At 48.1% G+C, this 20,888-nt stretch overlaps 8 protein-coding genes across 8 annotated transcripts; 5 read left to right on the top strand and 3 right to left on the bottom strand.

Moving 5' to 3' along the window:
• Nucleotides 1–46: 46 nt before the first annotated feature.
• Nucleotides 47–3,493, top strand: N7469_003612 (glutamate dehydrogenase (NAD(+)); the record flags this gene model as incomplete). The annotated part of the gene is made up of 5 exons (XM_056642532.1): nucleotides 47–350; nucleotides 409–1,169; nucleotides 1,213–3,243; nucleotides 3,301–3,401; nucleotides 3,460–3,493. 5 exons carry the CDS (start codon nucleotides 47–49, stop codon nucleotides 3,491–3,493), a joined length of 3,231 nt encoding a protein of 1,076 aa, XP_056501944.1.
• A 236-nt stretch (nucleotides 3,494–3,729) lies between these two features.
• N7469_003613 (uncharacterized protein) lies at nucleotides 3,730–5,044 on the bottom strand (the record flags this gene model as incomplete). The annotated part of the gene is made up of 2 exons (XM_056642533.1): nucleotides 3,730–3,792; nucleotides 3,848–5,044. 2 exons carry the CDS (start codon nucleotides 5,042–5,044, stop codon nucleotides 3,730–3,732), a joined length of 1,260 nt encoding a protein of 419 aa, XP_056501945.1.
• A 1,357-nt stretch (nucleotides 5,045–6,401) lies between these two features.
• Nucleotides 6,402–8,726, top strand: N7469_003614 (threonine/serine exporter family protein; the record flags this gene model as incomplete). Its single annotated transcript, XM_056642534.1, has 1 exon — nucleotides 6,402–8,726. One exon carries the CDS (start codon nucleotides 6,402–6,404, stop codon nucleotides 8,724–8,726), a length of 2,325 nt encoding a protein of 774 aa, XP_056501946.1.
• Nucleotides 8,727–9,325: 599 nt separating this feature from the next.
• Nucleotides 9,326–10,129, bottom strand: N7469_003615 (uncharacterized protein; the record flags this gene model as incomplete). The annotated part of the gene is made up of 1 exon (XM_056642535.1): nucleotides 9,326–10,129. The coding sequence occupies one exon, from the start codon at nucleotides 10,127–10,129 to the stop codon at nucleotides 9,326–9,328; it is 804 nt and encodes a 267-aa protein (XP_056501947.1).
• Nucleotides 10,130–10,647: 518 nt separating this feature from the next.
• Nucleotides 10,648–13,081, bottom strand: N7469_003616 (uncharacterized protein; the record flags this gene model as incomplete). The annotated part of the gene is made up of 2 exons (XM_056642536.1): nucleotides 10,648–10,816; nucleotides 10,869–13,081. 2 exons carry the CDS (start codon nucleotides 13,079–13,081, stop codon nucleotides 10,648–10,650), a joined length of 2,382 nt encoding a protein of 793 aa, XP_056501948.1.
• Nucleotides 13,082–13,337: 256 nt separating this feature from the next.
• On the top strand, nucleotides 13,338–14,147 carry N7469_003617 (mitochondrial 37S ribosomal protein bS18m; the record flags this gene model as incomplete). The annotated part of the gene is made up of 3 exons (XM_056642537.1): nucleotides 13,338–13,470; nucleotides 13,571–13,803; nucleotides 13,944–14,147. 3 exons carry the CDS (start codon nucleotides 13,338–13,340, stop codon nucleotides 14,145–14,147), a joined length of 570 nt encoding a protein of 189 aa, XP_056501949.1.
• A 387-nt stretch (nucleotides 14,148–14,534) lies between these two features.
• Nucleotides 14,535–16,484, top strand: N7469_003618 (WD40 repeat domain-containing protein; the record flags this gene model as incomplete). The annotated part of the gene is made up of 3 exons (XM_056642538.1): nucleotides 14,535–14,550; nucleotides 14,602–14,690; nucleotides 14,754–16,484. The coding sequence occupies 3 exons, from the start codon at nucleotides 14,535–14,537 to the stop codon at nucleotides 16,482–16,484; spliced, it is 1,836 nt and encodes a 611-aa protein (XP_056501950.1).
• Nucleotides 16,485–17,414: 930 nt separating this feature from the next.
• On the top strand, nucleotides 17,415–20,801 carry N7469_003619 (FUSC family protein; the record flags this gene model as incomplete). The annotated part of the gene is made up of 6 exons (XM_056642539.1): nucleotides 17,415–17,471; nucleotides 17,546–18,865; nucleotides 18,932–19,325; nucleotides 19,378–20,418; nucleotides 20,484–20,645; nucleotides 20,701–20,801. 6 exons carry the CDS (start codon nucleotides 17,415–17,417, stop codon nucleotides 20,799–20,801), a joined length of 3,075 nt encoding a protein of 1,024 aa, XP_056501951.1.
• Nucleotides 20,802–20,888: the final 87 nt, after the last annotated feature.

Raw genomic sequence — 20,888 nt, forward strand, 5'->3', positions numbered from 1 at the left:
TCCCCAGCGTCTTTCTTTCTTTCTTGCAACTCCCATCTAGACAAAAATGTCGTCTCCCGCCCCCTCTACTCCTCAGTCGGAGGCCTCCAATGGCACTGCCTTGCCAGCTCGTCCGTTGCCGAAGCTTTTCGCGAGTCAAGACGGAAGCTCTGGCACAGGAACTCCCATCGGCTTCCAGCGGTATCCTCACAACAAACACCTCGATCATGTTGTTGGTCCGAACTCCCGGCAACCCTCGCCCCAGCCCACTCACCTGGGCATTCCCGGCACCCCGCACCGTATCCTCTCTGAGGAGGATCCGGGCTACATTGCCGCCACTTTCGAGGGCAAGCAGAAGCAGATGGAGCAGGGTGAGTACACAGATACAGATTTGAAGTGCATCTGAGTCTCCGCTAATCTATCTTTTAGTAATGGATCAATTGGAGGAGAAGGGTTTCTTCCCCAGTGATTTTGTTACCTCCGAGACCGAGTGGTTCTATAACATGCTGGGCATTGATGATACCTACTTCCAGACCGAGTCTGTGGATGCAATTGTCACTCACATCCTTTCTCTGTACGCGGCTAAGGTTGCCGCGTATGCTCGGGATGACAAGAAGCTGGAGATTCGTCTGGACAAGGAGGCTGAGGACCACGCTGTCTACATTGACACCAGTAAGCCTGGCGTTGCTTCCATGGACGGTCCTCGCTACGAGCAGCGTATCGACGAGAAGTATATCAATGTCTCAAAGGGTGCCAACAGCTACCGTGTTGAGACCTTCCGTTCACCTACTGCTCTCCCTGGCGACAATGGGCAGCAACTGCGCTGCTACTTCGTCTACAAGTGCCAGTTCGCCAACCCCAACCCTTCCCCCAATGAGACCAACATCGACATCATTGGTGAGAAGCGTTTCCTCCAGAAGGCTACTCCCAACACCAAGGCCGTTTATCAGGAGATTATCTCTACTGCCGTCAGCCGAACTGGTCCCGTCATCGAGATGTTTGAGATCGAAGGTAGCCGCGAGAAGCGTGTCGTCATTGCCTACCGCCAGGGCTCTGCAATGGGCTTGTTCAGCGCTCTGTCTGACCTGTACCACTATTACCGTCTTACTAGCTCGCGCAAATACCTCGAGCACTTCTCCAACGGCATTACTGTCATTTCTCTTTACTTGCGTCCCTCTGACTCGCCCGAGGTTGCCGCTCGCTACCCCCCCTATTGAGGCTGCCATTCACCAGATCATGAAGGAAATCTCCCTTCTGTACTGTATCCCTCAGAACCGTTTCCAGGGCCACTTCGCTACCGGCCGTCTCAGCTTGCAGGAGACTATCTACGCGCACTCTGCGTGGGTATTCGTCCAGCAGTTCCTTAACCGTCTGGGCTCGGAATACACTTCTTTGTCTGCTCTTTTGGACCCCAACAATAGTGTCCACGCTGAGCTTCTCTCCAAGATCAAGAAGCGTCTCCGCACGGAAACTTTCACTGCAGACTACATCTTTGAGATCATCAACCGCTATCCAGAACTGATCCACAAGCTTTACTTGGACTTTGCCAACACCCACTATGTACAGACCCAGGGCCCTACCAACGATGACTTCTTACCCACTCTTTCCTACCTGCGTCTTCAGGTCGACGAGGTACTTGATAGCAACAAGCTGAAGCAATTGATCCGCAGCTCGGCTGCCAATGAGCACGATGAGATGGTCATGACCTCCTTCCGTGTATTCAATGCTTCTATCCTCAAGACCAACTTCTTCACCCCCACCAAGGTGGCCCTGAGCTTCCGCTTGAAGCCGGACTTCTTGCCGGAGCACGAATACCCCCAGCCCCTGTACGGTATGTTCCTGGTCATTGCCTCAGAGTTCCGCGGTTTCCACCTGCGTTTCCGTGATATCGCCCGTGGTGGTATCCGTATCGTCAAGAGCCGAAACAAGGAGGCGTACAGCATCAACTCCCGATCCCTCTTTGACGAGAACTACAACCTTGCCAATACTCAGCAGCGCAAGAACAAGGATATCCCTGAGGGCGGTGCCAAGGGTGTTATCCTTCTGGATGTCGACCACCAAGACAAGGCGCGGGTCGCTTTTGAGAAGTACATCGACAGTATTATGGATCTGTTGCTGCCCCCGGTCAGCCCTGGTATCAAGGACCCCATTGTCGATCTGCACGGCAAGGATGAGATTCTCTTCATGGGACCCGATGAGAACACTGCTGAGCTGGTCGACTGGGCTACTGAGCACGCCCGCAGCCGTGGCGCCCCCTGGTGGAAGTCATTCTTCACTGGTAAGAGCCCCAAGCTGGGTGGTATCCCCCACGACAGCTACGGTATGACCACCCTCTCGGTGCGTCAGTATGTGCTGGGTATCTACCGCAAGCTCGGCATTGATCCCTCCACCATGTCTAAGCTGCAGACTGGTGGACCGGACGGTGATCTGGGATCCAATGAGATCCTGCTTGCCAACGAGAAGTATGCCGGTATTGTCGATGGCTCTGGTGTCATTGTCGACCCACAAGGTTTGAACCACGATGAATTGATCCGACTCGCTAAGAAGCGTGCCATGATCTCGGAGTTTGACCTGTCCAAGCTCTCCCCTGAGGGATACCGTGTTCTCGTCGAGGAGAAGAACGTCAAGCTGCCCAGCGGCGAGGTCGTTGCCAACGGTATGATCTTCCGTAACACTTTCCATCTGCGCCATACCGAGAAGTTCGACGTCTTTGTCCCCTGCGGTGGTCGTCCTGAGTCGATCGACCTGTCCACCGTTGGCAAGCTCATTGTCGACGGCAAGTCGGTCATCCCTTACATCGTCGAGGGTGCCAACCTGTTCATCACCCAGGACAGTAAGCTGCGTCTGGAGAAGGCTGGCTGCATTCTTTTCAAGGATGCCTCCGCCAACAAGGGTGGTGTGACCTCGTCCTCCCTGGAGGTTCTGGCCTCGCTCTCATTCAACGATGAGGACTTCGTTGCCAACATGTGTGTCGGCGAGGACGGCACTGTCCCTGAGTTCTACAAGGCGTATGTCCGCCAAGTCCAGGATATCATCAAGGAGAACGCCACTCTGGAGTTCGAGGCTATCTGGCGCGAACATGAACAAACCGGTGTCCTGCGCAGTGTCCTGAGTGACCGTCTCAGTGTGGCGATTACCAAGTTGGACGAGGAGCTTCAGCAAACCGAGCTGTGGAACAACATTGCTCTCCGCCGCTCTGTTCTCAGTGATGCTCTCCCCCGTTTGCTTTTGGATAAGATTGGATTGGACACCATTTTGGAGCGGGTATGTTTCCTTGATTGTCCAATTCCACATGTGCTGTTGCTAATTTGATGTTTCCAGGTCCCTGAAAGTTATATCCGCGCTATCTTCGGCAGTCACTTGGCTAGTCGATTCGTGTATGAGTACGGCAACCAGCCAAGCCAGTTCTCATTCTTTGACTTGTAAGCAGTCCTTTCCTCCTAACTTTCGTTTCATCTTACTAATTTCATTTTCTCGCAGCATGAGCAAGCGTCTGGCGAAGATCCAGTCTTAGACTAGATGATGATTTGATTTGACATTGCACTATACCCGTGCCGGGTATCGGCATAAATTAATAAGAGACGTCCTGACGTCGTGACGAATGTATGGTTAAAAAAGTGACCTTTTGGTTCAATGCATGCCGAATGGCTTTGATTTGATGCTATGCATAGTGCATGCAATAGTGCAATGCAATAGATACCATACCACACTCATGGATGGTAAATATGTAGAATAGAATAGAATAGTATGCTAATACCCAGATTCATGTCTGACAGATTGTGACTCGGCAATAATCAGAACAAGACAAACAGCCTATACAGATCAGCCAAATCACCAAAACAAGAATAGAATAGAAAGAAGTACTCACCAATAATAAATCAACACCCTCAGCAATCTCAACTTCCCACCGATGCCTCCTCGCACCCCCCGAATAATCCACCACCCTCCCCCGTTTAACATGAACAATCTTCCTCTCCCCCATCATAATCTCCGCAACAGTCCCACTAGCCTGAACAACCTTCAATTCCACCCTCGGATCAATACAACTCTCACTCCATCTCCTCCGTGTCGGATACGGTACCGCAGACGCAGGAGCCGGTTCTCTCGGCGGTTCAATCGCATCAAGTAATTCGCGTAAACTATGTCGTGAACTTTGCCGACGCATTCGTCGTACACTCTCGTAAGAAGGTAGTACCGTACTCCGACTCTTACTGTCACTATCACTGTCGCTGTCATTGGCGCTGGAAAGTGATGTACTACTTGACGCTGCACTGGGCGTGTTACTTGTGCTGTCGTTACCGGATGAATGTGTTGCATGTCCTGCTGCGGCCGTTGCGCTGTATGGGGGTGGGGCATCCCGGGCTATTGGCGGGGCGTGCGGATAATTACTTATTGTTCGACGACGAGTTGGTGTTGGTCTTGTATATGCTGGTCCTGGTCTAATCCTTTCCTGTCCAGTTGTCGCTGAAGCCGAAGCTGTCGCTGCTGCAGCCGCAGAAGCAGACGTTGAACCTGGTCCTGAGGCGGGAATTACATTCGTACTTGATACGGCTGTCCTTGGTCTTGGTCGATCACTGGAGGAGTTGGAGTATGGATTTGGGCTCAGACCTCGTCGTGAAAGTGTAATTCCTTCTCTGCCTGCAATAAGAGCATTACAGAATCTAGCACCTATTTTCATCCCGATTCCCCAGCGCATTTCTGCGGAGAGTAATTCATCACCGACGCCTCCGGCTCGTTTAACGATCCATTGACCGCGCCACCAGATACGGCGTAATTCGAGTAGTGGACGACCTGATGCATCGCGGATTTCGCGCTGTTGGGAGTTACTCCAGAATCGACCGGATGCGGTGTATAATAAGGAAGTGCGACGGAGAGAGTCGAGGGGTTCGTCTTTGCGGAGTTGGTGGATTGAGAAGTCTCGGCCTGAATGGGTGTTTTCGCGAGTTACAGTGAGAGTTGTTGGGGTGTTGGTCAATCTATCTGGAGCTGGGGCGAGGAGGTGAGAGTGTCGGAGGGCGATGGGGTGGTCTGGGGGGGTTGAGGGGTGTTGGTGGCATTTCGGCATGTTGAGGGGAGTAAATGAGGGGGGATAAGTAGGAGAAGAGGAGGACGAGATGGAGGAGCTTGGAGGTGAAGTAGATAGAAGAGGAGGGAATGCTGGAGGGGCAGTGCTATTGTGCGGGGGGGGCTTGGCATGCAGGGGGTGAATCTACTATATACGATGTACAATAATGATCGATTATATATTGTATAGAGTAACAAGGTTGATATAGAATATTACTTGAATAGTGGGGAGTATTGACTCTCTGTGGTCAAAGAGTTAGAGTAGAAGTATGGAGTAAACAAATGATGCCGATCAGTTACTATAGGTGGGAGTACAGTATAGTTACTACATAAGTATATACGTAGTGATTAATTAGTATATATATACACTGGGGAAATATGGTGTAATAGAATAGACTGACTCTTTCAGTGGCAACAATCTAATTACAGTATATTAATTATAGACTAAAGTCTTACGTATATTTAGACTGTCACTACGGAAGACAGAATACTGAAGACAGTCGGAGTAATAATTGCCGATACTGTCTTCATACCGTATCAATACAATACCGCATAATTATTTATACACAATTCCCCTCTCAAAGTGGTTTAGTCAGATTAAGTGCAATATCAGAACTATATCTAGAAACATCAGCACTTTACTTCACTACTTCATCTCGTCTACGAACTCTAAGTAACATATTTCCCTATCTAGTGGTATAACTTCATCGATCATGCTACACTACTACACTCTACAATATACTACAATGAACACATCCATGGTTGGTAGACCCACCAACGGCTTCCAATGAATTCTCTCTAGCGTGCTTTAGTTTCCTCTGCTGAAGCTTGTTTAATATCTTCCCGTTCTCATTCACTGATGCTCGACATGTTTATAGATCTCTATTACGACCAACCAACCTCCCAAACCAACACTTCAATCACTTCCTCGACCATTTGCTCTCTTTCACTCCTCTTCACGTAACCCGCCCACTTGGCAATCTGGCCAGACCAATGCTACCAAGTGGATCCCGACGCGTTTCTCTCCTGATTCAAGTCCCGTTTAGTGGCTATGCTATGACTTCAGCCCACATTAGCGACGTGGGTCGAGACTGACGTTCTTCATAAAACCCCCTGCTCCCCCCGAAAATTCATCCCCAGAATATGAAGTGTACATAGCCTTTGGTCTTGGTCTGTGGGGTGTGCCTCTGTAGGACTCTCGTTTCTCTTTGTCCTGCACGCTTGTCTTTCGTTCCTATTTTCCCCCGACACATTGACCAACCCCCACATTCACTTCCCCGGAAATACTCTTGAGGAAAAAAAAGAGTCCTTTCCGACACATCCGATTGGTTCCGTCCCTGAGTGATTCGTGAACTTCCATGTCCGGCTCGTTTGATAGAGAGAAGGAAACTCCTTCACCTAATTCGCCTTCTTTTGACGCTTCCGTGCTAGAAGATGAGCACCATGACAATCACAACGGCCTGGACCATCATGAATCGACGGGTCCCCAGGCACCTGTCCAAGATCAGGCCAGTGATATGCCCAGCACAACATCCTACTCCCAACGCTGGAGAACCCTGAGCAAACGAGTCAGAGACCGTGCCGGGACAATAGCCGAGGCCCTAGGTCGTCCTCATGAAGCTGGCGAAGATGGCCTGGATACGACTTTCTCAACAGAGCATTTCGGCGCAACAGATGATCTGAAAAGTTATCAGGCTCGACTCGCGCAGGATGAAGAGGATCAGTTGAATGGTCATGATCACAGCTCCCAGGCTGAACATCTCATCAGGAACCTCGGCTTGCCGTCTTACCGGGTTCAAGAATCACAGCCTCCATCCGGTGCCACCACCCCCGGGGAGAGCGGAGCATCTACGCCACTCAATGGTGGTCTTTTGTCTCATCTGCTCCGGGTTTATGCCAATAATCTACCTGCGGCTAGTCGTATGAGTGTGGCTACTACAGCGATCGAAACGGACCCTGCTACGGAGACTCTCCCACCAACAGCACCAGGTACCCCAGGTACTCCAAATGTGGCGCTAGAAAATGGAAATTCTCCTAATGGCAATGCCAATGGTACATCGACAAGTTCGACTACGACTCCCGGTGGTAAAAAGGAAAAGGTCAAATGGTACGCCAATTCTAACGGCAGCAAGCCGAATGCACTCGACAAGTTGAACAAATTGCATAAACCATCCGATGCTCCAAAGGAGAAGAATAGTGGTCACCATTATACATCATCGCTTGTCGCTGCGTCAATGGGTATGGGAAAGGTGGGAGTACCAGGTGCAGAAGGCACAGCCACAACACCGATGGGCTACAAAGAGCGCAAGAAGCAAAAGCGCAAATCTCAGAAAGATGTCAAGCTCAAGGTACACATTGCGGCTTTGCTCGCCCGCCAGCAGTACATCATGCAACTTTGTCGTGCATTGATGAAATATGGTGCTCCCACCCACCGCCTGGAAGAATACATGCTCATGACGTCCAACGTGTTGGAAGTGAAAGCGCAATTCTTATACATCCCCGGATGTATGTTCATGTCCTTCGACGACCCATTAACTCGCACCGCAGAAGTGAAAATCATCCGCGTGGTCCAGGGTCTAGATTTATCCCGTCTAGCAGAAACACACAACGTCTACAAGAATGTCGTCCACGACCTTGTCGGCGTCGAATCCGCAACTCAAGACCTAGACGAAATCATGCAACGCAAACCTCGCTATAATCGCTGGACTCTAGTCCTTCTAACCGGTCTCGCCAGTGTCGCCGTAGGCCCGTACTCATTCGGTGCCCGTCCAATCGATTTGCCTATCATTTTTGTATTGGGATGTCTAGTCGGATTCATGCAACACATTCTCGCCCCGGCATCAGCAACATATTCAAACGTCCTCGAAGTCTCAGCCGCAATCTTAACTTCCTTCCTAGCCCGTGCATTTGGAAGTATCCAACACAATGGCGATAGAGTCTTCTGCTTCGCGGCAATGGCTCAATCATCCATCGCAATGATTCTTCCCGGTTTCGCGGTACTCAGTTCTTCTCTAGAACTTCAATCCCATCAAATGAACGCCGGTTCTATCAGAATGGTCTTCACAATCATTTACTCCCTCTTCCTCGGCTACGGCGTCACAGTAGGAACGACCATATACGGCCTAATGGATCGAAACGCCACGACAGATTCTTCATGTCCGACGGAAAGTTTATCAATCTGGGGAAACGAGTATGCGCAACATTTCCCGTTCGTCGCGCTATTCTGTCTATTCGCTGCATTAATCAATCAAGCTAAACCGAAACAACTTCCCGTAACCGTCTTCATGGGAATGTGCGGATACGTCACGAATTACTTTAGTACGAAAAAACTCGGTTCGAATCAAGTTGCCAATACAGTTGGTGCGTTTACAATCGGTTTGATTGCGAATTTGTATAGTCGGATTTGGCATGGTCATGCGGCTGCTGCGATTATCCCTGGTATTTTTACACTTGTTCCGTCTGGATTGGCGTCTAGTGGATCTATCATTTCGGGATTACAGTATGCGGAGGCCGTGAAGAACAATGATGTTAATGGGACGACTGGGGCGACGAATCAGTCTTCTTTGACTTCTTTGGGGTATGGGATGATTCAAACTGCGATTGGAATTTCGGTTGGGTTGTTTGTTGCTGCTTTAATTGTTTATCCTCATGGGAAGAAGAGGAGTGGCATCTTTAGTCTTTGAGTGTCAAGTTTAGCGTGATTGTTTCTGGTGTTGTGTATAGTTTCTTTGGCGTTGCATTTACATCTATGCATTTATTATAGATATGGCTTTTCTTTACTTCATATTATACTATCAGCGAGCCATGCAATATACCTATTTAAATTCTATGAAGTACATTTGAATTATATTCAGGAGAAGAGCAAACTTGATACTTGACTGGCCTTATACAAGTGATAATTAATACTTCTGAATCTTCCCAGTCACATTTTCGTTTAAATCCTATGCTGCTGGTTAAATATCGTTTTTAAAGGTATTAAATATGTGACTGGGATTTGCAACTTTCATGTGAGTATTGTTGTAAGAATATTATGGAATGATCTTTACAATAGAACCTGAATTTTATCTATTCTCTTTCATTCAATGGCTCTTATGATTGAGGGTGTTTCAAAAGCGAGGGACTACAACCAAAGAGAATTATAATCAATTTACTTGAAGTAGGCCAGGGCTGAATGAACTAGAATTGACGAATAACATGATCTATTTCTCGCTCTAATCGTTTTTCATATTACTGTCTAAAAGCCACAAATGCTTCATAAACCATATAGGCAATCTAGAATGTCTCACCAAGGCCCATCGCCAATCTCAGGAACAACTTCCTCAATATCAAATCGCATCTGCAGGTTAGTAGTGTCCGCCAAACGATTAGTATGAAACCAAGTAGCAACCCTAGCAATACGTCTAGTTCCCCTTTCAAAAGCTCCAAGGACCAAATAAACCACAAGTTTCCCAATTCGAGTAGCAAGAAGAGCCTGATAGTCCGCTGTTCCATACTCCCATGTTAAAACTTGTTTGAATTCAACCGGAAGTTGTTTCGATTCGTGATGAATTTCATGGCTTACAAATTGTCGCGTGTCAACATTCACAATGCCAGAAACAAATATATGTTTCAGGTCTGTAAGATGAAATTCTGCTTGATAGACTGCTTGGGTAACCTGTGACATATAAGGAAATATTTTCTCACTGGGTCTTCCGGATGGAAGGGTAGGGGGGAGTTTAAAGGTTTTGAAAATATTCTGTAAGATAATTACTCCAGGACCGGTGATTCCACCCCAATTTTCGAAACCGATATCCATCTCATCTTCGTCTTCTTCAAGGTTGGAAATGAAATATGTTTTGTATTCGTTTTTGAGGGTCAGGCTCAATGCTTTTGCTTGGGTTTCTAATGATGAGGGAATACCGTGTGGTCCGCCCAGTTGGTCAATTCGCCATTCTGCGTCGTGGACGAGGTCTTTGAAGGTTAGTTCACTCTTTTTGATGGGACATGGGAGAGAAGGGTCACTGAGCCAGTTTTGACGAGTTTCGCCGGCAATGCGCCGTTCCTCGTACGTTTTATACTCGACTTCCTCGACGATACGGAATGCCATTGTGAAGATGTGGGAGAATCTGGGAGTTCTTATATATCGATGCTAAGACTGTTGTTTTCAGATGAGCTGGTTAGAAAAAAAACTTGGAAAGGAACGAGGTGTGTTTAAATAATATCAGGTCTGGCCAGAATTCGAGGACTAACAAAGAATGCTTCCCGGTGATAATCCCATTTATTAAACCAATAATAGGCTTGGGGGATCAAGAATGGAACAAAGAGATTGAATCGAGAGCGTAACAATGAGTCTACTGAAGACTTACTGCAAGAATAGAACAAATGATTGTTTGAATATAATGAGCATATAAAAGAGGATCTTTATTTAGCTTCATAATTGCCATTTATAGTAATGGACTACTATTTCAAACTTACAAGGTGAAATTAAAGAGTATTCAATTGAGAACTGGCGAGTTTGATAGAAAGTGATATATTATTACAATGCTAGTTATAGCTGCTGCATTTACACAGGCCGTAATGTTTTGGAGCATAATTGGAAACAGCTTGACTTTATACAGTCCGCGACTACACCCAAGTCTCATTCACGATGCCTTCAAACTTGAAACCATCATCAGAGTCGACACGCTTTGTCTTAGACAGATGTGCCCATAGATCAGGATACTTCTTCCGAGCCCATGCCTCGACCTTGTCTTTCCAGAATTGAGCAGGCGAGGCGTTATAGAAGAGACCAATCCTAGATTGGAATTAGTAAACACTAACCACAGCTGTATCCATGGAATACTCACGTTGTGCTTGTAGGAGGTACCCCAATTTCACTCTCCATGTTATCAATTGCTTCAGTGCCCAGTTCAAATTCGCCTTGGGCGGCCAGTGCTTCGAGGAATGAGCTATACAAACGACGATCAATCTCGATATCGAGCTTTTTGATCTTGTTCAACATCTTCGTGGCTTCATAGGTTCCGTCATTATGTCCCTCGCAAGCCTTGAAGAAAATAGCTAGGGTTTTGTGCGAAGGGCCCTCGTCCGACTGAAGAATTTGTCGGAAAATTTCCATGCTTTTCTCCGGCATTTCACACTCTGCGTATGCGAGCATCAAACCGTTCAAAATACGTGTGTTGAGTTCAACTTCCAAATCCAGTTTGAGCATGTTATGTACCAATTCCAAATTGGTCGCGTCAGCTGCACGCGCAATGCCCTGTAGACACCTAGCGTATGTGTCGGGCTTCGGACGACGGGTGGGATCCTCGGCCTGGCGCATATGTCCGAATACCAGAGCTGCAAGATCACTTCGGTTTCGATTAAAGAAAGAGCACATCAACTCTGTTCGAGTGCTGACTCCCGTTTCAGGGAACGCCATTTTGAAAAGTTCGTAGATGGTCCATACGTGATCGTCTTTTTGACTAGGATCCATGATAAATTCGACCAGCGCAGCGCGGACCAGGCTCTTGCCCTCGCTATCGAATGTTCCTAGACGAGGGCGAAGTAGTTCAGAGACTGCTCCAAAGTCGTGGCGGTACAAAAGCATGCGAGTAAGAGCAGTGACAGTTTGTGGCTCCAAGCGTACGTTATCCTGGAATAGGGGATCCAGAAGGGCTGAGATACGCTCAAATAGCGCATCGCTCTGCTTGGAAGCGCATAGCATAGTGATGAGTCGATTGGCAAGTGGGAGATTGTCGCTAGCCAGAACATTGGGATCGACCTGGGACTCCAAAAGTTTGAGTGACCGCTTAACATCCTTGGAACTAGTCGCAGATTCGAGCTGAAGCATATAGGTCTGTTCATTGGGGAAAACATCCCATTCCTCGGCCAGCGCCTCGAGCTCAATAGCTAGTTGAGGATCTTGAATAGCAACAGCATACTCGATAAGAGCATTGAAATCCGCAACGGTAATTGCTTCTTTGATTTGCGCGTTTTTCGCAGACCAAGACTTGACCTTTTCGGCGAGCACAGACGCATTGCTACCTCGGGAGGCCTCCCAAAGCAAAGAAATTCCTGCAGTCTCCGTAGTTGGGCCGTGCGGAAGGGATTCGAATATAGGCGTAGCCCACTGGACTTCCTTGTTGAGGATGGCAGATTTAATGACAGCGATCTTAGCGGTGATAGAGGGTTCAGCATGCCCCGCAATAGGACATTCATAAACGGTCTGGGCCGCCTTAAACAAATCATTGTTGACAAGTATCTCGATTAGTTCCTCATGCGAGGACTGATCAAACTTCACGCCATGCTGATCGAGTTCTTGCGTGATCTTGCGAAGCTGACGCCGGTCATCCTTCATGGCAAATCCCTTGAGCACCGTCAACCACGGGGACGGCTTAGCTCCGCGCAATTGACCTCCAAAGTTTATAATGACTTGTCTGGCTTCCTCCGGATTACCGTTCATGGACAGAAGGTTGATGTAGATGAGCAGAGCAGGTCGGCTAATCGTGTTGGGACCGAACCCATGATCAGCACAGAGCTCAAGATAGGCAAAGCGAGCAATCTTGAGAACCGTATCACGCGCTTCTGGAAGACAATCCACCTCGGACAGCACGAATAGCATTCGCTCCAGGCTTTCAATCGAGAAAACACTATCCCACTCTTTATCAGTCAACTCCTCCTGCTGGGCCTTCATATGCTTCCAGGTAATCGAGAGTAACCGTGCTTGAAACAAATTGATCGAACCTGGAGTTTCCACTCTAGTAGAAAAGAAAAGCTGGAAAGCTCTCGCAAGAGTAAAGTTCGGAGGAGCTCGGCTCCTGTCTTCTAGGGACCGTTTCAAGTCAACCATTGGCTTCAAACCCTTCTCCGAAGCCAGAACCTGGGGACCTCCCCCTTCCAAAGCACTAATATTGAAGGCAAAAAGATTCCTCCGCGTGACATTGTTTAAATTGGGCAGTGTAGGTCGTACTCGCGCCGGGGAGATTGTATGCAAGAGTTGGGTACGGCGACAACGGGAAAAACGGAGTGGCTCATTATTGATAATGGCTCGAATAATACGTCTCGAAAGATGAGACTGCATTGTGTTAGGAAATTGCTAGAGTTCCCAAGCTTCACCCCCGTAGATTAAACCCGTAGAAAATGGTTTGAAAAGGGAGGACGTAGAAAGTTGAAGTTGAAGCGCGGTGGAAAGCAAAAGTCGACGCGGAGAAAGTCTTGGCGGGGCGAAAAAAGAACCCGTCGACTTACACTGCGTTTCCCTTCAACTTCAACTCGTTTCAATCTCGAACAGCCCCCCACCCGTCAATCACTCGGTTCTGGGAGAGTTCATACACACGATGTCTCTCAATCTCTTTTCCTCATCATCATTCTTGCGCAATGTCGCCAATGCCGTTCCTTCGGCGTGTCGCTGGAGCTCGACAGCGGCCATGAGTGCCTTCACCTCTCAACGAGCCACCGGCTCACAACAGAGTATGTCGCCGTATCTACAATTGGAAATCTCCCTTTTCAATTCTTTGTCAATCACGCTTTATCTTCCTGGCTCTTCTTTGTACTGATCTTGATGTGATAGGCCCCCGAGTGTCCCGACGCCGGTTACCGAACCGTCTCCGACTGATTGAAGATCAAAAGGCTCAGGGTGAGAGCCGTGCCTTGGAGAAGTTCCAAACCCGCGAGTGGAAGGCTGGTGATATCTATTCTCCTCATGATCTCAGCCCGGCTGAGATGAAGAAATGGGGAAAGCGCAAGGGACCTTCTCGGGATGCATTTGATGCTTTGAACATGGACCCATTGAGTCTGTACAAGGTGCGCAAAGATGTTCTTCTCTCCTCTCCCTCTTTTTGGCTTTTGCGAAACAATTTAGATCCTGTGGATCCTTCCATTTTCGAATATTGGCAAACACCAACTTCACGAGAAGAACTGTCGCTAATATTCTGACTGATTAGAACTTTGCCGTCATGTCCGAATATGTCTCCCCTCTTGGCCGTATTAAGCACCGAGACCAGACTGGTCTACGACCCGTCAACCAGCGCAAAATTGCAAAGGCTATCCGTCGAGCCATGGGCCTCGGCCTGATGCCTTCTGTCCACCGACACCCCGAAATCTTGGCTGGAGAGCTCAAGGCGAAGATGGAGAACCGTAACCGCTAAGGAATACGCAAAGGAGGTCAGATCGGTCTGCATTGTATTGTTTATGCTTTGTGCTTTTGTACTTGGAATCCCTCCAGGGGCTATGTATGGCGTTCTTGTATAAATCAGCCACCCACTATGATAGTGGGGGCGCAACCTGTATTACTACTTCAGCGTGGATTGACCATATGAATCTTTCAAATCATCTTTTTCTTCTTTCTCTTCCTGTAATATTTGATTGTGAGCATCTAACTTGACATTTCAATCAGCTGTCTAATTGTTTAATTGTGTCGTCTGCAAAGGAGTGGATCATCCCCCGCCAACGAATTGGCCCGACGTCAGTCGATAAACAACTTGCATTTTCCCCTCCTCCAACTTCTCCCACTTTCAACTACTCTCTCCCCTTCAATGTCAATCACAAACGGTATGCAGTTAATTCATTCAGCATGATTAATCACAATGCTAATTGCTATAGAATCCATCTGGGCTCCAAGCCCCTCCACCACGCGTGGTCAGCCCACTCAACTCTCATCTGACTCTAAAGGTGAACGACTTGCGTATGCTGTACGACTCCTTCAATCCACACCAATTCTCCCTAGGCTCCATTCCTGACCAAATCACCTCCAGTCGAATAAATCCATCTTCTTGCGCTCAATCGATGATCCCGCAACCGCGAGACAATACACCGAACACAAAGCCCAAACAACAGTCGCCCGGTTCGCCCCATCTGGATTCTACGTGGCCAGTGGTGACACGGCTGGTATCGTGAGAGTATGGGACTGCCTTGGAGACGGCATTACCAAGGGTGAATATAGCATTGTCAATGGACGCATCAATGATCTGGCATGGGATGGAGACTCCCAACGGATCATCGCTGTTGGTGATGGAAAGCAACGATACGGTCATTGCATCAGCTGGGATAGCGGAAACACTGTTGGCGAAATCTATGGCCATACGCAGCAAATCAACTCCGTCTCCATCAGGCAGCAGCGCCCTCTGCGTGCTGCCGCAGCCGGTGACGATAAGAGACTGGTCTTTTACCACGGTGCGCCTTTCAAGTTCAACACCGGCATTGGAGATAAGCATACCAACTACATCTACGGCGTCGAGTTCAGCCCCGATGGCTCGACTTTGGCTAGTGTTGGGGCGGACCGGAAGATCTGGCTCTACGATGGCAAGACGGGCGAGGCCCGTGGTCAGATTGGCGAGGGAGAGCACAAGGGTAGTATCTTCGGTCTCTCTTGGTCCAAGGATTCTCGGAAATTCGTCACTGCTAGCGCTGACCGGACTGTTAAAATCTGGGATGTGGAAGCTGGTAAAGCTACTCAGAGCTGGACTCTGGGTGAGGAGGGCGCCCTGGCTGTTCGTGATCAACAGGTCGGTGTTGTCTGGCCGCCAGCTAGAAGCGATAATCTGCTCATTAGTTTATCTCTGAGCGGTGATCTGAATTACCTCGTTGAGGGTACTCCTGAGCCCCGCCAAGTGGTCCAAGGCCACCAAAAGAACATTACCTCCCTCGGCCAATCCACATTGGACAACAAGGAGACTCTGTGGACGGGAAGCTTTGACGGCCGTATCTGCAGCTGGGATGTTGCTACGGGAATTGCTGAAGATATCGAGGGTGAAGGTCACCCCGGTTTCATTGCCGGTCTGGCACCGACATCTGAAGGCACGGGCCGTGTTTACAGTGTCGGCTGGGACGACACGATTCGCTCTATCGATGCTAGTGCGAAGACGTTCACTGGCAGTGCTTCCAAGCTTAGCGGACAGCCTAAGGGTGTGGCAGCGGGTGATAAGACCGTGCTGGTTGGCGCATCTGAGTCTGTCGAAATCTTCCAGGATGGAAAGAAGACGGGCGAATACAAGAACAAGGTCCCCGTTACGACTGTGGCTGCTAATGGAAGTCTAGCAGCCGTTGGTGGCGAGGATGGATCTGTTCAAATTTGCAATATCTCCGGCTCAAGCTTGTCTGCACAATCCGAGATTAAAGTGTCGCGAGATCAAATTTCTCAACTGGCTTTCTCTCCCGATGCCTCTAACATTGCCATTGGAGATGCGCGAGGACGGATCTTAGTGCATAAGGTGGCTGATGGCAGTCTAGTCACGGATCGCTGGACTGCCCACACAGCTCGTGTCACCTCGCTTGCTTGGAACAAGGCGGGTTCCCATGTAGTGAGTGGATCTCTGGATACCAACGTCTTTGTCTGGAGCCTGGCCAAGCCCGGTACCAAGCTGGAGGTCAGTAATGCTCATAAGGAGGGAGTGAACGGCGTTGCATGGGTTGATGGTAGCTCGAAGATTGCCTCTGCTGGTGCAGATGCTGCTGTCAAGGTGTGGAAGGTGGAAGGCTTGCAATAGATGAGTTGAGAATTTATCAGGGCATTTAAGTTGCTTTCATTCAATTTCACGTCAGTGACCTCTCTGGAACCGGGATCAATACTATTGATTACTTCTTAGTATGAACTTGTAGACCTTGACATACCAGGGTAAGCATATAATCTAGTAGTGAGGGTTTATATGTTACACATAGCAAAATGTAGTTTTTGCTATGGATATTATATTACTAGAAGTACCTACTTGTAGGTACTTGCGTATTATACCAGCTTACAATGCCCTAATTCAATACAAGTATCTCACTGTCTTTAGGAAAGGTAACTCGTGTATACATCAGTGTACTTTATGATATAATCTGGATTGCAACTTGGTGTTATTTACTGGCTAGTGACTGACCTCTCGCTATAACCGTTAAATTACATCTAGTTCAACCTTGGGAATTTCAATTGGCACAATCTCTGATTTCTGACGTCTTCTTTTGACTAACAGGCTTGTTCCTCTTCTCAAATTTGTTGCATACATAAAAAATTTGTCTTGGTAGCATTGCACGCTACCCATTCTGTAGGTGACGCAAATGCATATACATTGTACTACATATATACCAGGTTGAAGATATCTGTGACTACGCGTGAAGAAGGATGTTCTGCAGTATATTTCTATCTCAACTTTTAATTTCCATGCCATTCAACATTATCACCTTCGGTATCAATTCAATATCCCACACCAACTACATAATAACAGTCTGTAGTTGAAAGTGCGTGGCATTCTCCACAGCGCGTGGCAGAATCCGCTCACGCGCACAACTTCGTCAGGCAGCTTGGCAGCCAACGTGGACTCCTGCAAATTGCGACGATCCAAAGAGAAAACAGGATTCGCATCTTATCCTGCTACATCGACGAATATTAACTATGTCTGGCCCACAATGAGGCCATATTCAACCCTAAAAATCCCGTAATGTCGACGTCTGGAGCTCCTAGTAGCTCCATTCCACGCCGTTTATTACGGCCTCAGGTACGTCAGAGCTAGACAGTTCCCACAAATCAGCACTTGAAGCAATAATATTCTAATTGTCGGTTCTCTCTTAGCTCCGACAAGCTACTTTCGTCCTTCCACGAACCGGTCAACGTTTAAAAGGGCTGGTGAGCCTACATAATCCCGTCGCAAACGAACTCGATGATGAGCGCCGCGGTTTATTAACCGGTGAGATCGAAACGCACTATAATGGAATATTACAGCGGGGTTATGCATGGGGACGAGGGTTAAGAACCCGGTTGATGCTCTTCATGAAGTCAGAGCAAGGTATTGGGATATTCAAGTGTAGTCTAGCATACCTACTTGGTTCTCTTGCGACTTTTATTCCGGCTCTTTCGATGTATTTGGGGAATCAAGATGGAAAACATATGGTTGCGACTGTTACGGTGTATTTTCACCCGGCCAGGTCGCAGGGAAGTATGTTCCGAGCGCTGATATGTGCATTATTGGCCTTCTGTTACTCGGCTTTCTTGTCGGTTTCGAGTATGTTGTTCGAAAACTTATTCCAAGATGTCTTGAATGCTCCGGCTCTCGGCCATGCACTTGTTTTGATCGTCTTTTGTGGAGGTGGATTGGGTTTCGTTGGATGGACGAAGCAGCGTCTTGGTGATCCTTTGGTGAATGTTGCTTGTTCACTTACGGCTCTCTCGACAATCACCGTTTTGACGAAAGAGGGTGCTGTGCAGAGCGGAGATTTGTCCTTGAGGAAGATCTCTCAGGTCCTTAAAATGGTGATTATGGGTGTGATCATGGCGATGGCGGTATCCTTTTTGATATTTCCCATTTCTGCACGGAAAAAACTTCGTGCTAATCTTGTCACATCGGCTGATACGTTGGCTATCATGTTAGCCATGATCACGCAGAGCTTCTTAAGTGGTTCTGAGGAAGTGCTTAAGTCGGACGAGTTTGTACAAACGGAGGCCAAACATCGCAAAGCTTACAGCCAGCTTGATAATCTCGTCCGAGAGGCAAAACTCGAGCATTTTGTCGCCGGTACTGAGAAAGAATATCGACTAGAGAAGAACCTTGTGCGCTGGGTGCAAGATATCACCCATAACCTAGGCGGATTGCGCAGTGCGGCATCTTTGCAGTTTAGTTTGATCCGAGAGACTATCGCCAGAGAGTCTGGATCATCGAGTGGAAATTCATACCCACATGGCAGCATTCGCTCGGATTATTTCGCCTCTCTCGAGCGGTCGTGGTCATTCCCTGATGGATCTATTCTTGAACCTATCGAGGAGCGATCCGAGGAAGATATCTCCCCGTGTGGAACTTTGAACTCTCCAGCATCGCCCAGAAGGGATGATGAGAGGAATCCATTACTTCCGGCGGATGTATTTACAATTTTCATCTCGCACTTGGGACCAGCTATGGTGAGACTCTCTTCAAGAACTGAACCTAACTCAAAAACTGGATCATATAATACTGACGACCCATAGCGATCCCTGGCTTTCACAATGAAAGAAATATTCAACGAAGTCCCCTTTGGACCAGCTCCGACTTACAAGGTTTCGGTGGATAGTCGTTTGCGCACGAGTTTAGACCGTGCCCTTGAACTTTACCGCGAATCAAGAGAAAAAACACTCAAACAGCTCTACCAACAAACCCAGGCAATGAAAATGAAGACTCCAGAAGCCGAGGCAGACCTTGAAGAAGTGTCTGCTAGTTGTGGACACTTTAGTTTCTCTCTACTTGAATTCGGAGAGCAACTCCACGAATTGCTAGCTATCTTGGACGAGCTACAGCTCGAATCCGAGGAAAGACCCAACGGACGATCTTGGAGCTGGTTGAAAATCTGGAAATATAAGAAATCAAGTGCTGCCGTAAATAGAGGTATGCTCATCCTACCCTCCTCCCCCTTGTCGATATAATGCTGACCCGCTAGATGCCTTCATTGCCCCCATAAGCCCGGAGAACCCAATTTCTGCCAATGCCCGAGCTCGTCTGCGACCTGCTGCCGAAAGGACCGTTAGAGAAAGACTGGGCTATCGGCTTTGGAAATCTTTTGAGGGTTTCCGTCGTGATGATACCAAATATGCGATTAAAGTCGGTGCAGGTGCTGCACTCTATGCCTTGCCGGCTTTCTTACCTTCCACCCGACCATTTTATACCCACTGGAGGGGTGAATGGGGTCTTCTCTCGTACATGCTTGTTTGTTCGATGACTATTGGCGCTTCCAATACTACCGGATACGCCCGTTTCCTCGGAACCTGTCTCGGTGCGCTATGTGCAGTCCTTGCTTGGGATATCACTTTCGGCAATGTCTTTGGTCTCGCCTTTTTCGGGTGGCTGATGGCTGGTTGGACGGCTTGGATCACGATTGTCAAAGGAAATGGACCTATGGGTCGCTTTATCATGCTCACTTACAATTTGTCCGTTCTTTACGCCTACTCTCTATCCCAAAAAGAGGCCGATGGGAGACAAGACGAAGGAGGGCAAGAGCCCATCATCACTGAAATCGCACTTCATCGAGTTGTTGCTGTGTTTTCGGGTTGTATATGGGGTATTGTCATTACTCGGCTTATTTGGCCCATCAGCGCACGAGAACGATTAAAGGATGGCTTGAGTCTTCTCTGGCTGCGACTTGGTCTTGTCTGGAAACGGGATCCGCTGTCTTGTATGGAAAAAGGTGGACAGGCTGTCGTTTACATGACTGCTCGAGAGAAACTTGAACTGGAGCGATATCTCTCCAAATTGGAATCTCTTCTTGCCTCGGCCCGTTCTGAATTTGAACTGCGCAGTGCCTTTGCCGACAGTATCTATACAAACATTATTCGACGCACTCGCAACGTCGTGAATGCCTTCCATGCAATGAATCTCGAATTGATGAAGTCTGACATGGCAACAGCAGGCGAAGTTTGTCTACTTCGTTATACTGCCGTTGAACGACGACAACTTTCAGCGCGCATCAGCCATCTTCTTTCGGGTACGTATACAACTACATCCTATGTGGATTGGATATCACTTTTAACTGATCATGGCATTCTCTAGTGATGGCTTCATCTATGAAACTTGAATATCCACTCAGCGATGTTCTCCCCAGTATCGAGCATGCTCGCGACAGACTGTTGGCTCGCATTTACCGATATCGCCAGGACCATGAGGCCTCACAGTTGACTACCGACGAGGACTGTGCTCTACTCTATGCGTATAGTAAGTTTTCCTTGTCTGGTACCACTCAAATTGGTTCATTTACTCACTGATATAGTTCTGGTGACTGGTCAGTTGTCGCAGGAAATCATGGAGATCATCGCCGAGATCGGGCAACTCTTTGGCGTTTTGAGTGAAGATGTAGTACAATTGGCGTAGCTATACCCTCTATCATCTCTACTGTACCTAAAATATTCATCTTTTCCATTTAAACTCAATCTATATTCAAGTATATCCTTTTATAGT

The sequence above is a fragment of the Penicillium citrinum genome (genome assembly GCF_028827155.1).
Source record: "Penicillium citrinum strain IBT 23319 chromosome Unknown utg000003l:1.0-4596430.0:1.0-4598250.0, whole genome shotgun sequence".
Lineage (NCBI taxonomy): Eukaryota > Fungi > Ascomycota > Eurotiomycetes > Eurotiales > Aspergillaceae > Penicillium > Penicillium citrinum.